The 16,212-nt window shown below is 41.2% G+C and overlaps 1 protein-coding gene across 4 annotated transcripts in view; it reads left to right on the forward strand.

The window, feature by feature from the left end:
* The window catches only part of PTPRM (protein tyrosine phosphatase receptor type M), an 893,280-nt gene that overhangs the window by 620,686 nt on the left and 256,382 nt on the right, over nucleotides 1-16,212 (forward strand). For all 4 annotated transcript variants that reach the window (XM_066353181.1, XM_066353183.1, XM_066353180.1 and 1 more), the window contains one exon: nucleotides 9,219-9,351. In XM_066353181.1, coding sequence (XP_066209278.1) covers nucleotides 9,219-9,351 — 133 coding nt within the window. The remainder of the gene's footprint in view (nucleotides 1-9,218; nucleotides 9,352-16,212) is intronic.

A 16,212-nucleotide genomic window follows, 5' to 3' on the forward strand; every position in this document is an offset into this window, starting at 1 on the left:
CAAAGTGTTAGCCATAATCACAATATAGTTTACTATATTGTTGGAGAAAATTGTGATGCAGCGAAACATGAGAGGGCTTCCCAGGCACACCTAGATCCAGAGAGCGACCCCTCACTTCCCTTCTCACTGACTTAGGACAAGCTACCTATCCTGACTGCTCCTGCTTGCCTCAGTTTCCTCGTTTGTAAAATAGTATTAATCGCACCTCATGGTGTAATATTAAATAAGAGTTGTGTAAGATATCTGTATATAAAGTAGATCCCCAAAATGTCCGCCTTCTTCCTATCTAAGTTAGTAGATCTGGGCCATTGGTCAGCATGCTTTAAATTTCTTTACAACTAAAAATATTTTCCAATCTCTAGCTGTTACGGGTAATTACAAAACTAGGGTTTTATTCCATCAGGTTTGGCTCTTCATTGTGTAAAAGGATAATTTTAAATAGTTCAGTAAAAGAAATTGGCTGATAAATATAATATTAATGTATTAGAACGTGTTTTAAAAAACAACAACCCAAGTAAATATTTTATCCATTTGCCATGGTCTGTGATAACCTTCCTCACAGATTTTTAGGAGCAATGGTTCTTGGTTGGATTTTTCTCTGTGTTGTATGGGGAATCACCGTAGGTGTTATACATATAAATCCTGATAATGACCTGTGGTTGAGCAGTGGGCCCTGAATCTGAAGTCAATAGGAAACAGCCACCTGCATGTTTCAAAATCTCCCCAAATAATTCTTAAAGTCTCTTTCATGGGAAAACCCCAGTTCTAGAATATATAGAATAGGATTATACAATTAATAAAAACCTTAGTTATTAAAGAATTTCATTGTTTGCGGAAAAGTTGTATGTTTACTAAATAAGACTTGAGGGTTATACAACTCCACTCTCTCCCAAGACCCCAGGAATCTTCTGTATGTTTCTAAGGGCCGCTTTTTATCATGTAGTTTATTAGCCTGTGAGATGTGTCACACTTCTGCATGCATTTTACTAGACAACATTTTTTTGAACCTCACAAATATTGACTCTTCTAGCAAGCACAGGATCTATTAGATATATGTGCTTACTTTCTGACGAGATAGTGAATGACAAATTTCAGGCAGCAGACAAGGCTACAAGGAGTTTTTGCAAACAGCCGCTGCTTTACTTAGGAAGCTATGGGAGTCTCTCTCCCACAGAAATGATTTTTGAGAGCTAAAGATAAGCTAGTCCATGACCCGAAGGCACAAAGTCTGAAGAAAATTTGAGGGGCAGTAGTTTTATTTTAATGCCTTCCAACTTGGTTCCAGACAAACTCTTAGAGATGTCCACTCTTAACAGATGTATCCCCAAAAACAGTCGCCTCCCATTCTCTTTATTGATCCTTCACTTTATTATGAAAGATGAACACAGTTTATACCTTATTATTGACAAGTCGTTCTTAAATTTTATTACTTGATCGTGATTTGAGAAGTGGAAAAAATAAAGCTATTTCATTAGACTAGTAACAGCACTAATAATTCTCTTGAAACTTTTAGTGCCCAGATAGTAAGTGATAAGGCTTTGATAGATCATCTTACTCACAGGGTATTGCCCACATCAATAAATGAAAGCCGTAACTGTCATGAAATTAGAACAAATCTTAAAAGTAGTTTTTTGGGGTTTTTTTGTATTTTTCTGAAGTGAGAAGTGAGGAGGCTGAGAGACAGACTCTGGATGCGCCAGACTGGAATCCACCCGGCATGCCCACCAGGGGGCGATGCTTTGCCCATCTGGGGCGTTGCTTCGTTGCAACTGGAGCCATTCTAGCACCTGAGGCAGAGGCTATGGAGCCATCCTCAGGGTCCAGGCCAACTTTTTGTTCCAATGGAGCTTTGGCTGTGAGAAGGGAAAAGAGAGAGATAGAGAAAAAAAAGAGGGGAAAGGGTGGAGAAGCAAATAGGCGCTTCTCCTGTGTGCCCTGGCCGGGAATCAAACCCAGGACTTCCACACACCGGGCAGACGCTCTACTACTGAGACAACTAGCCAGGGCCAAAAGTAGATTAATATTTTAAAGATGGCATTTATCAAACAATCCAGTATCTCAATTTTGTGTGAAAATTTTTGGTTTTTATTATTACTTGTAAGTCATACACAGTCTGCATGCCTTACAGTGGAAATTTGGGACAAAGGAAGAGTTATAAATTCAAAAGCATAATCAGGTTACAAATAATACATAGAGTGTAAATGTAGACTATTCCAGGAGTAGTGATTGACTTTGCAGAAGAAAAACAATGATATGTAATTTAAATGAAAACTCTTGAAGCCTGACCTGTTGTGGCGCAGTGGATAAAGCGTCAACCTGGAATGCTGAAGTCGCCGGTTTGAAACCCTGGGCTTTTCTGGTCAAGGCACATATGGGATTTGATGCTTCCTGTCCCCCCCCCCCTTCTCTCTCTCACTTTCTCTCTCCTCTCTCTCTAGAAATGAATAAATGAAATCTTTTTTTAAAAAAAAAAAAAAGCTTTTGGAGATGTTTCACAATTATGTATAATACTAAGGTCCAACGGAAAAACCTAAACACAGACTGCAAGAACTCAAATTCTCTGAGCAACAAGACATGAATGCACTGTCTCAGAGTAATTTTTAAACCAAGGTGTCACTATTTCTAAGAAAAAGAAAAGAAATCTATCTCTGGAGCTCACCCATGGCACTTCACATGGTTTCTTGCATTGGGCACTGAAGGATGGGTCTCTCACTCATCTTGAATCCCTGGGGAGCCTACTTCCAGTGCCTTGAGCATAAGAAGTACTCAGTAACGAGCTGTTAATTTGAAGACTGGAGAATGAGAGCATCTGTCCTGTTCGTGAACCCTTCTACTGGTAACTTGACCACTGATCACTTGCCACTCACCTTTAGGCGGTAACCCTGAGCGGTACCACTTTCTGCCTTTTTCTCCTCCTCTTTCCCTTCTTTATCCTAGTTGTGAAGAGTTAGGAGAAAGCCCTAGAGCCCTTTGCTCCTAGATAAACCCACAGCCCCACCCTGCCCTTCACATCCCCATTACTCTCTGCTTTGAGATCATTAGGATTCATCTCCTTGTGCCTTTTTCTCAAGAAGCCCAGGTGTCTAGCTCTTCTTTCTTCCCAAGACCTTCCCCCCTTACCCCTCTCTACACCCTACCCTTTCCTTTTCCACCTCGCAGAACCTTTCTTCTGTGTCAAGTCATAAAAATAAAATAAGAACAGCAAAGGAAAAAGAATAAAAGTGAAAAGAAGTAACAAAAGGAGGGACCTTGCATGGGCCAATAGAGAGTGTGCTGCGCTCTGAAGAACAGTAAATAACTTGTTGCTGAGACCCTTTAAAAAAGCAAAAGTCAGACCTAAGTCCGGCGGCCCACAGCTCACTGGGCACCATGCAGTGTGTCTTCCATGCTTGGGCAAGTGCAGGGTGATTAGCTCTCAAGGAGACCACAGAGCAGGGCAGGCAGTGGGTGGATCCCCAAATTTCCCACACTCCCTCTCGCATCCACAGTCACACCTGACCATCTTGCTTCCTTTATCACTTGGAGAATGTTACAATCAGAAGAGATCACTCAAATGCTCCACTGTCAAACCACCACATTTCCTCACGCTCAGGCCTTCGTGCGCATGGGCGTGCTGTCCTCCTTGTTCCTCTGGGTAAACGGTCTGTCCTGTGGCTGAGCCAACCCCACCCTTCTGTACAGGGGCCCATCCTTGTCCGCCCCTTCGAGAACATTGCTCCAGCAGGTCTCTCTTTTCTCTGCTACAGCATCAACTTCCCTTCTCTGTTGGACCATGAGCTTTAGCATTCCAAGACGCTCTGATTTCTTCCATGTCAAAGAAAAAAAGAACTTCCTTTTAAGCCCACATGGTTCTCTGGGTCCTCCGTGCTGACGCTCCCTCTTGCGCTGAGTTCACACTGACTTCCTCCTCGCTGATGTCTCCTCCCCCACGCGGCAGCTCCTTCCTCCTCCGGCTCCTCCTCAGGAAGCACCCTCCTTCTCTCTGTTCTCCTCCTAAGTGTCCTCATGCAGCCTCATGGCTTCAGATACCATCTTTTTGTCGACAATCCCAACACATATGCTCTAAATTTGGACGTCTCCCCTTTATTTCCAGCTGCCTGGTTGATGTCTCCTGTGGATGTCTGATATCTCACAACACTAACTTGTCCCAAACCAAACCCTGCACTCCCCACCTGCCTGCTCCTCTACACTTCAGTAAATGGCAACTTTGTCTTTCTAGTGACTCGGGCCAGAAACCTGGATGTTAAACATGCACACGCTACATCCAGTTCACGGCCACGTCTCTCAAGTCGGACCATGTCTTACCACCTCCACTGCTGCCATCTTATTCCAAAGCATCCTAACCTTCTGTGTGGAATATTGCAAGAGCCTCATCAGTGCTATTCCTGTTTCTACCACCAACCCCCACATCCTCACGGTCTATTCTAAACACTACTGCCAGGGCGATCCCATTAAAACATAAGCCAGATCTCGTGGCTCCTCCACTCAGAATCTTCCCGCAGCTCCCGTCTCCTGCAGAGAGAAAGCCGTCTTTCTAGTGGTCTGCGAAGGAGCCCCCACTCTGACGTTCTGGCCCACCCCTCTCCAGCGTGCTCCGCAGCAGTCACACCTCAGGATCTCGCTGTCCCGTTGTACCTTCTGACTTTCTCTCCTGCCGCCTGCATGCTCCTTCCTGAGTCTCAGCCTCTCTCCCTCTCATTCTTCCTTCAGGAGGAATACGCTCAAGCTTTATTTTCTTAGTCCTTTCTCGTCGGATCGTAGCAGCAGCTACCCCCTCGCAGTGCTGCACACTGCGCATGTTCCGCTGTAGACCTCCGCCAGTCACTCCCTGCATCGGGTGTGCGTTTGCAGCTGAGTCTGTCTCCCCTGCAGGAGTGGAACTTCTGTGAGGACAGAGCTTTCTGTCTGACCTGTGCGTTCACTGCTGCGTTTCTAAAGTAGTTCGTGGCACACCCTCGGAACTCAGGAAACACTGGTGGAGCAGATGAAGAGTGTTGCTAATTCCCCTCGCCACACATACACATTCAAGGACAGCCTAGCACTGGTCACCTATCAGCAGGGCTTCTCGGCACCCAGACGGTCCCCTGGGTGCTCCCTCATCTTCCTGTGCCTTCCCATCAGGAAGAACTCCCATGTCCTCGAGGGCAGACTGTCCCGATGCCGTGGGCGGAGGGTCGCTAGCTCCGGGCTGCAGTGATGGTCCTCCCGCCTCTGGGCTTCTGTCTCCTGGGAAACCATGTACAGCCAGCTCAGTAGTCAAAATTGGACCCAAACTTCAAGCCAGTGGCCGATGACATCGTGCTCTCAGCCTGGCATGCTGCCGTTATTTAATTTAACATCGAACACTAGGCCAAGACTGACTATTTTCTGCCAAGTTAAAAACCAACCATATACTGCACTGAATAACCAGTGTTTTTGTCCACATTAGACATTGTATCTGGAACTTAAATAATGCAGGTTGATTGGAATACCACCCTTTTTTATTTTCTTAGTCATCAGAACTAAACAGAAAGCCCGGAGCTGCCGCTGGTGGTCAGCGGAGTGAGCATCAGTGAAGATGACACTCTGTAATTCTAGCAGCTACATAGCCTGCCTCCCAGAGATACTTAGCTTACTCACCACTTTAATGAATATATTTAAGCCTGGATAATGCCCATTGGTAAACATATACATTTGAATTTATTCTCTTTAAAAGGACCTAAATGTGCAGTAAACTCTAAACAGAATGCACAGCAAAAGGGGGAAAAAACTCTTTCCATGAAAAATTAGAATTTATACCCTCCATTACAAAAAAGAGGACAGAAGTTTTATGCCATTAGAAAGTGAACTTTATGAAAACAACTCTTGCCAAACAGTGTGTGAGTTATAACACTGTTACATTTCGAGATTGGGGTGGTAGTGGGGGTAACAAGCTATCATTTGTGACCACATTCTGTCACTAAATTGTCCTCTGTGGAGGTGGACTGATAGCTCACAGTCACATGTTTCCAAAGAAACAAAGTGGAGAGAAGAGCTGGCTGTGAAGGAGGATGTAAAGACTCGCATTTCAGGAAGGGCTGCAGGCCGCGCAGGCGAAGGAGGCAGACAGGACGCGCACCCAGGGTGAGCCTGGAGGTAATGACACACACCTCCGTGAGGGTAGTGCAGGGCCGTGACTTACTTCAGCCCAGCTGAACCTCTCTTCATGCTTCCCCATAGTGCGGAACCCAGACATTGGAGTCGGTCCCTTTATTCAGGCACATCGCAGAGTTCAGGCGGCTCAGACAGAGGGTGGTGGCTCACAGACAGCGCCGGGCAGCCCCCCTCGCCTCGTCTGAGTCCCTCCCATTTTGTATGATTGCTGCCCTGATCACAGTGCAGCCAGGTCCTGCAGACAGAGAGCATCTCCTTTTCTTTACCTGTTGTGTGAGAGGGGTTCAAAGTAAGTGCTAAAGAATGATAAAACTGAGGTCAGGCTGGCTATATAGAGCAGGGGTCCCCAAACTTTTTACACAGGGGGCCAGTTCACTGTTGGAGGGCTGGACTATAAAAAAAAATATGAACAAATTCCTATGCACACTGCACATATCTTGTTTTAAAGTAAAAAAACAAAACGGGAACAAATACAGTATTTAAAATAAAGAACAAGTAAATTTAAATCAACAAACTGACCAGTATTTCAATGGGAACTATGGGCCTGCTTTTGGCTAATGAGATGGTCAATGTCCGGTTCCATATTTGTCACTGCTAGCCCTAACAAGTGATATGATGCGCTTCTGGAGCCGTGAGGCGTGCGTCCCACGTCACCGGAAGTAGTACTGTACGTGAGCGCCGCCGCGCTTTGCGGCGCCGCCACATACAGTACTCCAGGAGCACAGGATGCATCCTCTCACTGACCACCAATGAAAGAGGTGCCCCTTTCGGAAGTGTGACGGGGGCCAGATAAATGGCCTCAGGGGGCCGCATGCGGCCAGCAGTCCGTAGTTTGGGGACCCCTGATATAGAGCATGTGTTTGCCTGCTTCCTAAAGGGAAGGAGACTCAGTGACTGCAGTCACTCACCAGTTCTCACAGCACACAGGTGACAGCTAACGGGACATGTATCTAGTTGCCTGGTTAACAGAAATAAACACATGACATTTGATCAGGAAAAATGTTCCTCTTACCGAGTGTTTATAATGTATGCGTTCTAGCCATGTTATATTTTTACATTCAGATTTTTTTTTAGCTACATTAAGGATTTTAGAAAGGTTTCTTTCCCAAGTGTTGTATTTATTGGCATTATTTAGTTATAAAAAATTTAGTGGATCATTTATGTAGAAAATATGTTTGGAGAACTTGCAATCTGTAACTAGTGAGATACATGAATGGCTTCCAATATGCCAACACTTGGAAGAAGAAAACCAACTTTATTTTAATTTTTTTTTAAGATTTTTTAATTTGATAGAAAAATCAGAATTATAAACATTGGACCTTTTTTTGTTTTTTTTATTTGAAATATGTTATTTCACATGGATTGCTTTTTTTTTTCCTTTTCTTTCGTCTTTTTTATAACACGCACATTTTATCTTTCAAGTTTTCTCAGCAATTTGTTTAGTGTAAAGTATCAGCCAAATCTATCCCTTGGTTGTATTTCCAATGACATATTGGAGTAGTGAACTTAAGATGTAATTGCAGTAAAAGCAGTAAACATTAATATTTTCAAAGTTTATAAGGACAACTTAGTTTGAGAGATATACATTTGGACAAAAGAGCAGGACATCCTCCTGAAGTTGTCAAAAATAAAAATGACCTGTGAAGGGTTACTCAGAAGGGTGTGTATTTAATAAGGTGTGATTTTATATCACTGCTTTCATTACCATTGTCACGTTGATTGGCACGTACGTGGGAGGTGAAATTCGGATGTCTCGGCCTTGTGTTCCTCCCTGATCTTGACTAGCCTGTCCAGTCTGATGGCCACAGCTGTGCTCAGGCTGCAGTCACCTGTAAAACTTTGAGATGAATGCCTTTTGAAGGAAGCCTTGTTAGTATATTCCCAATGGAAACAGATGAGAAATTATAGCTTGACAGTCGCTATTTCTCTGAGATGACTCGTCTTAGACCCGATCTAGAATGCACAAGACACGACAGTGCTTAAGTTGCAAGAACCAGACAAAGCATGAACAGAAAACCCGAAGAAAAGGGTAGAAAGGGGTGGTGCCGACATTCAGTTTTAATTACCTTTTTACCAGAAAAAAAAAACAAGAAGAAAATTCTAAGCTGAGAAATTTGAACATACACTTTTTCTCCTTTCAGGATGATTTGTCAACCTAGGGAGGGTGATGTGTTGGCTCGGATGCTGAGCACTATCTCATTCTGATTAAAAAAGTAGAGGCCCTTTTAAAAAATGGATTCTGTTTAGTGAATTGAGCATTGCCTTTCTAATATTTTTCATCCTGAGCTCATTTAGCAGAGGAAATGGATATTTCATCAGACGCTGATGTGACATTCTATCACATCGTGCCATAAACAGGACAAACGGTGTTTTGGAAGTGGGAAGGCGGGAGAGCTCAGACAGCCGCCCCCAGAAGGGCCTGGTTATCTCATTTAAACAGATAGTAAACGAGGCACCAGCGGTGTGATCAGCAGCTGCTTCGTACTTTGTATAAATTGCTTACAAGGAGTCTTCTGCCTACCAGATGTGACCTAGATTTAGATTTCCAAAGGCAGGGAAAAAATCTCTATTGTGTTTAAAACAAACTAACAAACAAATAGAAGAAACAGTTGCTGGTGAAATGCATGGTACAGGAGCTTATCTCACTTTGCCAGGTGTTTGGGTTAATATGTTACGGAATTACTACCTCATTTATGAAAAGTAATTGAGGAGAATGTTCTAGCAAATCAACTTTGCACAAAGGTTTAGGATAGCTATTGTGCTGTTATTAGCAAGTTTTAAAAGAGCAGGGAGCCAACAGAGTTAATAAAAATATAAAAAGCTGTGTTTGAGAAGAGTTTCTTATGAAAGGGTCAGTTATGGGTGTGCTATCCAGCTCATGTTATAATTTAGTAAAACATTGAAGAACAATGTGAACAATTACACTCCTTTCATGCATATGAAAGCTGTTGAAAAGTCAAAGCTTCTCTGTCTGCAGGCTCTGATAAGTCTTATTGCTCTGTTACATGCAGCAAAATTGTTTTAATATAACATCTTTGTTCTTTTTTACTCACCCTCTTTTATTTTTTATTTCCTTTTCTCTTTAGGAGCTGCTACTCCCAAACCTGTTCCGGAACCCGAGAAACAAACAGACCACACAGTTAAAATTGCTGGAGTCATTGCTGGCATCTTGCTGTTTGTTATTATATTTCTTGGAGTTGTGTTGATCATGAAGAAAAGGTGAGTGCCTCCTATTGCCAGAGATGTGGTTCTATCCCATTGTTGCCAAGTTGCTTTATGTGCACGAAAATATTGTTATGAATTCGTTTTGATGACTAGGACACATCTGGGACTCTGACTGTTGACATTTTTCATCATATAGCATTCATGGTTATGAGACAAAATTCAGAGTAAATGGCTGTTATTTTGTATTAATATGCAAAGTAAAAAATCATGTGTTTTCCCATAAGTCAGTATGTACAGCTCTGCAAAATTTTTTAAATTGTTTATTCATCAGGAAATTTTTAATACTTATTACTGTAACATCCACCGGGTACAAGAACAAACGTCGGAGACTTTCAGGAGTATAGATGTAACTTTATTGGCCAGTTTTACCTGCGCAGGGGCAAATTCCCAAGGTGTCCAGAGACACTGTGCTCGCAAGGAGCTGCAGATGGGAATCGCACCTAGCGCTCACAGCTAAATCTTTTTATAAGCTAAGCAAGCAAGCATAATACAGAAGCAGATGTGGCGGTAACCTATTTGCTAAGGGGGCTGCACATAGCATAGCAACAGGGGCTGGGGTCTAGCTCACTGGCGAATTCCAAACCTAAACTTCTGATAAGGGTCTTTTAACCAATAGAATGCAGACGTTTGTCTCTTTTTCTTTTTTTTTTTTTTCTTCTCTCTCAGCCTCCCAGAGTCCCTATCTGTCTCTGCTTCTTGAACGACCTTGGGCATGTTATTCCTAACAGAACAGGAGCAGGACCTGCCTGTAACCCTTAAGTTCCCTGTTCCATTAGTGCCCTGCTTATTTTCTGATCTTCTCTTGGTCCTTACAATTACGGACCTATTAACATATTTGATGTTCTTAAGGATATAAGAAAGAACTTCCTTTATAATGAAGATAATGATGGTACTGAGCCCATGTTATAAGCAGGCACCATGCTAGGGAGTGCATCAGCCCAGTAACCCATGAGAAAGAGACTCAAAGAACAGCCTGGCAGAAACGCAAGGCCTGGCTATCTATGGTCAAGGACAAGAACGAGAGCACATCGCCTGTTAGAAGATCACACTGTCTAGCCGAGGGGAGGTATGGGGGAGGAGGACACAGTTACGGCTTTAATAAGCAATCCTTACCTCTGATACTTGAAAAATATAGTGTCTTTTGTCTTGTGAAAAAAAGTAAAAACTTGCTTAATAATACAATGTTCAATTTATATAAAAATTATCAACATGAAAATATAGACGGTAAAGGAATAATAGGATACATTTTCCCAAACAGGGAATATTCAGGTCTTATTTATTTTCTGTATAGTTTTAACATACTTATAGAATGGGAGGAAAGTCGTGGATAGTCCTGGGTGAGGGTGGAGAGGTTGGGTAAGTAAGTTCCTGAAAGTCTTGTTTGGTCATCTAAGGAGTCTGGACTTGGCCCTAAAATCTGCTGCTGGCCTTTAAGCAATTAGAAAAGTGTGAGGTAACTTTTATCTTATAAAGATCACTCGATGTTAGGGTTGAGCACAGTGTACAGAAAAAGAACTGAAGTCAGAAAGACCAGTTGAGCGAAGAGAAGGGATAACTCTAGAAAAATTATGAGTTACATGTTAGTAGCCATTTGGAGGCAGAAGCTGAGGGAGACAGAACGATGTAGAAAGAATCTAGTTACTGGCTTAAATAACTCAGTGGAGATACTACCAATGACCAAAATGTGAAATATAGAAAGTGGAACATATTTGGGGAGTGAAAATGGTGAGTTCAGCTTTGTACTTTTTAAGTTCACAATTCCTATAAAGTGGCAATACCCACTAGGCAGTTGGATACGCTGGTGTGGACTGGGAGTAATACTTTCCGTAGTCAAAGTCATCACCATATCTTGGTGTGGAAGCCAGGGGTTTGGATGAGGTCACTCAAAGTTACTGTAGAGTGAGAAGAAGGAAGTCGGGATAAAGATACACCCTTGGGTAACAGCAACATGTAAGAGGTAAGTTAGTGTCCGAATGTGAACACATACGTAGTTTTCTTTTCCTACCTTCATCCTCACGTGACATTTATTGTTGTAGCCAGGCCTCAGGACAGACCTGTTGTGTCCCAGCTGTATGTGTCACTGACTGGTCCCCATCATGTCAACTCTTCCTTACCACTTGTCGTGCATCCTCTATTCCTTTTATCACCCATCATTTGATTCCTCATGTTTTTTATTCTTTTTTTCTTTTTCATTTCACTTCTCTGTACCTCTTTTCTTTACCCTTCTTTTTTAGCTATTTATCCTTTTATTTATTTTTATTTCTTCCTCCATCTCTTTCCTTTTACTTTCTATTTTCTTTCTGTCTTGCCTCTCATATATTTTTCCCCTGGACATACATCATCTCTCTCCACCTTGATATTTATGTAGATAGCTTATGATTTTGTATAAATTTTAAGCAACACTGGACTCTTCTATGCCTGCCTATTAAAACTAAATATTTTGGAGAAATTGAAGTTGTGGAAATATGTGGACTATTGTATCACCTGGCAAGAAGTTGCCCTTATGACCTTCATTAAATGTTAATTCATCTTCCAAGGGTCTATTTCTGCTGGATTAATTCATTGTTCTTCCAAGGTCTGTCAGGTAGTCATGGAGGGTATGGTTTAAATTATATATTTGAAGATATTGCCTATGATAACACATGGACTTCATACAACTTTAGACTAAATGCCAATAACTCATGTCAAATTGACATGATCAGTTACAGATAATAATTTTAAAAGGGCTGTTGTCACAGCCGTGCCTCTTTTGAATTTATAGTTTTCAATATAGAGAATGTCCTATCTGTAAGGGAAGTTTGCCAATATTCTAGGCCTATAAGTATAAAACTTATATGATATAGACCTGCACAGCCGTGTGATATAATCTTAAAACTTCTAATTGTTCAGGGTTTTTCCCAAAATTTTAAATTAGTATTTTAAAAGTTTTATTTTTAGACAGAATAGTTAAAACATGATATTAATCATGGATAAGTTGCCGAAGTGCAATTGCTGTGTAATAAGCTACACTGTTTTGTGGCAAGTGACTCTGAATATATTTTTAATGAGGTTTAATTGACATATAACATCTTATAGTGTCAGGTGTAAAGCATACATTGCAAAATGGTCACCACAATATACAATATTCCCCCATGTATAAGATGCACTTTTTTTCTAAAAAGTTGGGGTCTAAAAACTGGGTATTATACGGTGGTTGTAGATTTTTTTTACTTGCATTTCCTGCTTTTTCACGCTTCTTTTTGCACTCATTGTTGAAAGACAGTGATTTGTCATCAGACATAGATGAGGACAAGCTAATGGATGGGAGTTTTGAAAGTGATAAGGTGTTGTATGAGTTTTATGATGAATAAAATGAGTTCAATAACTTTATGTAATAGGTTTATTTTCAAATTTTGGACCCCAAAATTAAGGTGCATTTTATACATGGGAGCTTCTTATACATGAGGAAATGCAGTATCTAGTTAATGTCTGTTACCAATTATATACTTACAAAGATTTTTTTTCTTGTGATTAGGACTTTTAAGATCTATCCTCTTAGCAATTTTCAAATGTCCAGTGTAGTATTATTAACTTAAGTTACTGTGCTATACATTACCTGCTGTGACTTATTTATTTTATAGCTTGAATTTGATACCCTTTGACCTGTTTCAGCCATTTTAGCTGCTTCCTGACCCCCAGAGGAACCCTGAATTCAGACTGAATTTCTAGAGCTGTCGTTATAACTAACTTTCTGGTTCTGAACTTCTTTGGGCCTTAGTTTCCTCATTTGTAAATTAAGAGATTGGCACCAGATGATATCTGAAGTCCCTCCCAATTTCAAAATATCAGCCAATGGTGACAGTACTATTCTAGAAGCTCATTACTATATTTCATTATTTAAACATACTCAATGGTTCTCCCAAAGGCTCTCTTTGTTTAGTCAGTTCAAATCTAGAAGTGTCAGTTGATGACATGTTTCCTCCTGTCACATAGGAGTGCTCAGTTAAAAGGAGGGAGCAGTGGGGAAATGAAACAAGGGAAGGAGAGAGAGGAGAAGAGAGTAACCTCAGGTGTAAGTTTCAGTAGAGTCATTTTGCGTGCTAGTCCCACGTCAAGTTCCAGTCCTGTACGGGCTAGTCAGTCTATTGTTCTTCAACCCATAGCACTGAGTCGGATCACGCAAGTATGTGGTATGTGCCATTGGTCACAAAGACAGACTGGGCCCAAAAGAAAGTGTGGGTGAACAAGTTCATTAATGTTTCCTGAAATACAATTGGAAATCTGTCCTGCTGAGGAAATGTTATAATTACTGTCTTATCAGCAGGCTAGGCCAGGTGGCCTGAGATCTTAGGTGGAGCAGAAAACTTTATTGGGAAGCATTTCAATGATTAGTTTAGCTAAGATTGTGTTGCCTTCTGAAGAGCTATCCTTCTATAAAAAAGAATTGCTGGGCCTGACCTGTGGTGGCGCAGTGGATAAAGCGTCAACCTGGAAATGCTGAGGTCGCCGGTTCGAAACCCTGGGCTTGCCTGGTCAAGGCACATATGGGAGTTGATGCTTCCAGCTTCTCCCCCTTCTCTCTCTCTGTTTCTCTATCTCTCTCTCCTCTCTAAAAATGAATAAATAAAATTTAAAAAAATGTGTTTAAAAAAAATTAAAAAATAAAAGAGTTGCTGAAGGTCAGCCTCTAGTAGAACATGGAATGTCTATTCAGATCATACTAACTCATGGAATTCTTTTACATCTAGGCTATAATGACTAAAAACAGAAATGTCCGTCAGTTATATTTTGTTAGAATGTTTTATAAACCTCTCACAAATTAATGACTTAATTGTTCATTTTTTTATGAGTATTAACCCATTTGAGCCTTGGCTGGACTCATTTGAAATCTTCTTTTTCTTAAAAACTGTTACAAAACCTTTACATTTATTTTCTTTACTCTCCAAGTAAAGCAGTTTTTATCATTTTTCTCTTTACTCAAAACGTGTTCTTTTGAGGGTACACTCTTTTGATGCCACAAGTGTTAAGAAAGGGTATGAGATGAATATAATATCATGACAGTATGCTCTTAAAATTAATATAAAATAAATTGAGTAGAAGATACCTAGTTTTTATCATATTTCATCCATGTATAATTAAATATATCTGTATAAATTAAAATACATGCATTTTCAACATTTTCCATAAGGAATAATTTATCTCAATAACATGTTTGACAGAATTTCGCATACAAGCAACATCAATTTTATCCTGATTAATTATATTTACTATTGTTTCTAAAATTACTATAGATCTTTTAGAAATCTGAGAACATTTATATTAATTACAGTAAAATTCCTGTCTCAGCCATTATGGTAAATAGAAATTGCAGAAGTTGTAACTATATGAAAATAATTAAAGAGCTACACATTCTTGGTCAAAACAGCAAATGTTAGCTATTCACCTACATGCACATTTGTTATATGTAAATATAACTATTTTAATCAGAATTACTATACCTCTGCCTCTTTTCTATAACATATATTAACGGATGTACATTTGTCACTAAATGCAAATGCAACATGTCATTCAATATTTAGCACCCATTCTGTTATATTTAAACAATACTGGTACTTCCAATGGGAAAAAAAAAAATCTCAATAGAAATAGGAAGTATTTCTGAAGACCACATGAAACAAAAGGATAAAAGAGAAAATTTGATGAAAGCCCTAGTTTCAAAGAGCTGCCTGCAGCATGTGGCGGAGGCAAGCTGACGTTTACAATCATTCTCCCAAGATGCCTGTTTACCCACCAGGTAGGGATTTCTTTTCCACAATAGCCGGGCGTGAGTGTATGTGGAAACAGGTTGAGTCTGCAAGCTTTATTCAAAGTCCTATTTCAAAGTCAGGTTTTCAGAAACTACATTAAGAAGAATAGTGCCTTGTGATTATTATTTAGACTACATGGACTTAATATGCAGCCATATAAGTAATAGCCGGCCGCTGAGACTCTTCCACCCTAGCGCGTGCTCTGGCTGCATGAAGCAAGAAGTGTGTCCCCACACATGTGCACCGACATCCATCTAATCTGTCAGCTGGCTCCTGTCCTTCGGTCGTCTGGATGATGGTTGAATGGGCTTGTTGGTCAGAGGGAAGTTAAGCAAACTGACCTGTTAAGGCCTCCTCTAACCTGGACCTCGTATGATTACCCTAATATATCCTGTACGAGCCACTATTTCTGGATTTAGCCTGATAGTTTAATTATATTCTATTAAAGGTTCATTGGGAACTCTTTATAAGGAAAATTTTAATGTAAAAAGAGTGTGGGGAATATAGGCACTAATTTTGTTGTTGTTGTTGTTGGGTTTTTTGTGGGGTTTTTTTTGTATTTTTCCGAAGCTGGAAACGGGGAGGCAGTCAGACAGACTCCCACATGCGCCCGACCGGGATCCACCTGGCATGCCCACCAGGGGGTGATGCTCTGCCCATCGCGGGGCGTCGCTCTGTTGCAGCCAGAGCCATTCTAGAGCCTGAGGCAGAGGCCATGGAGCCATCCTCAGCGCCCGGGCCATCTTTGCTCCAATGGAGCCTTGGCTGCAAGAGGGGAAGAGAGAGACAGAGAGGAAGGAGAGGGGGAGGGGTGGAGAAGCAGATGGGCGCTTCTCCTGTGTGCCCTGGCTGGGAATCGAATTCGGGACTCCCGCACGCCAGGCCGATGCTCTACCACTGAGCCAACCGGCCAGGGCCTTGTTGTTGTTTTATAGGAGGAAAATGTCAGAGAATAATAAGGGGCAGCCACTTGGGTTTTAGACCCTAACAAACCTGGTTAGAAGCTCAGCTTCTACTGGGTAGCAGTGTAAATTTAGATGAGTAACTGAACCCCTCTGAACTCAGTTTG

This window comes from Saccopteryx leptura, chromosome 11 (assembly GCF_036850995.1).
Source record: "Saccopteryx leptura isolate mSacLep1 chromosome 11, mSacLep1_pri_phased_curated, whole genome shotgun sequence".
In the NCBI taxonomy this organism is placed as follows: Eukaryota; Metazoa; Chordata; class Mammalia; order Chiroptera; family Emballonuridae; genus Saccopteryx; species Saccopteryx leptura.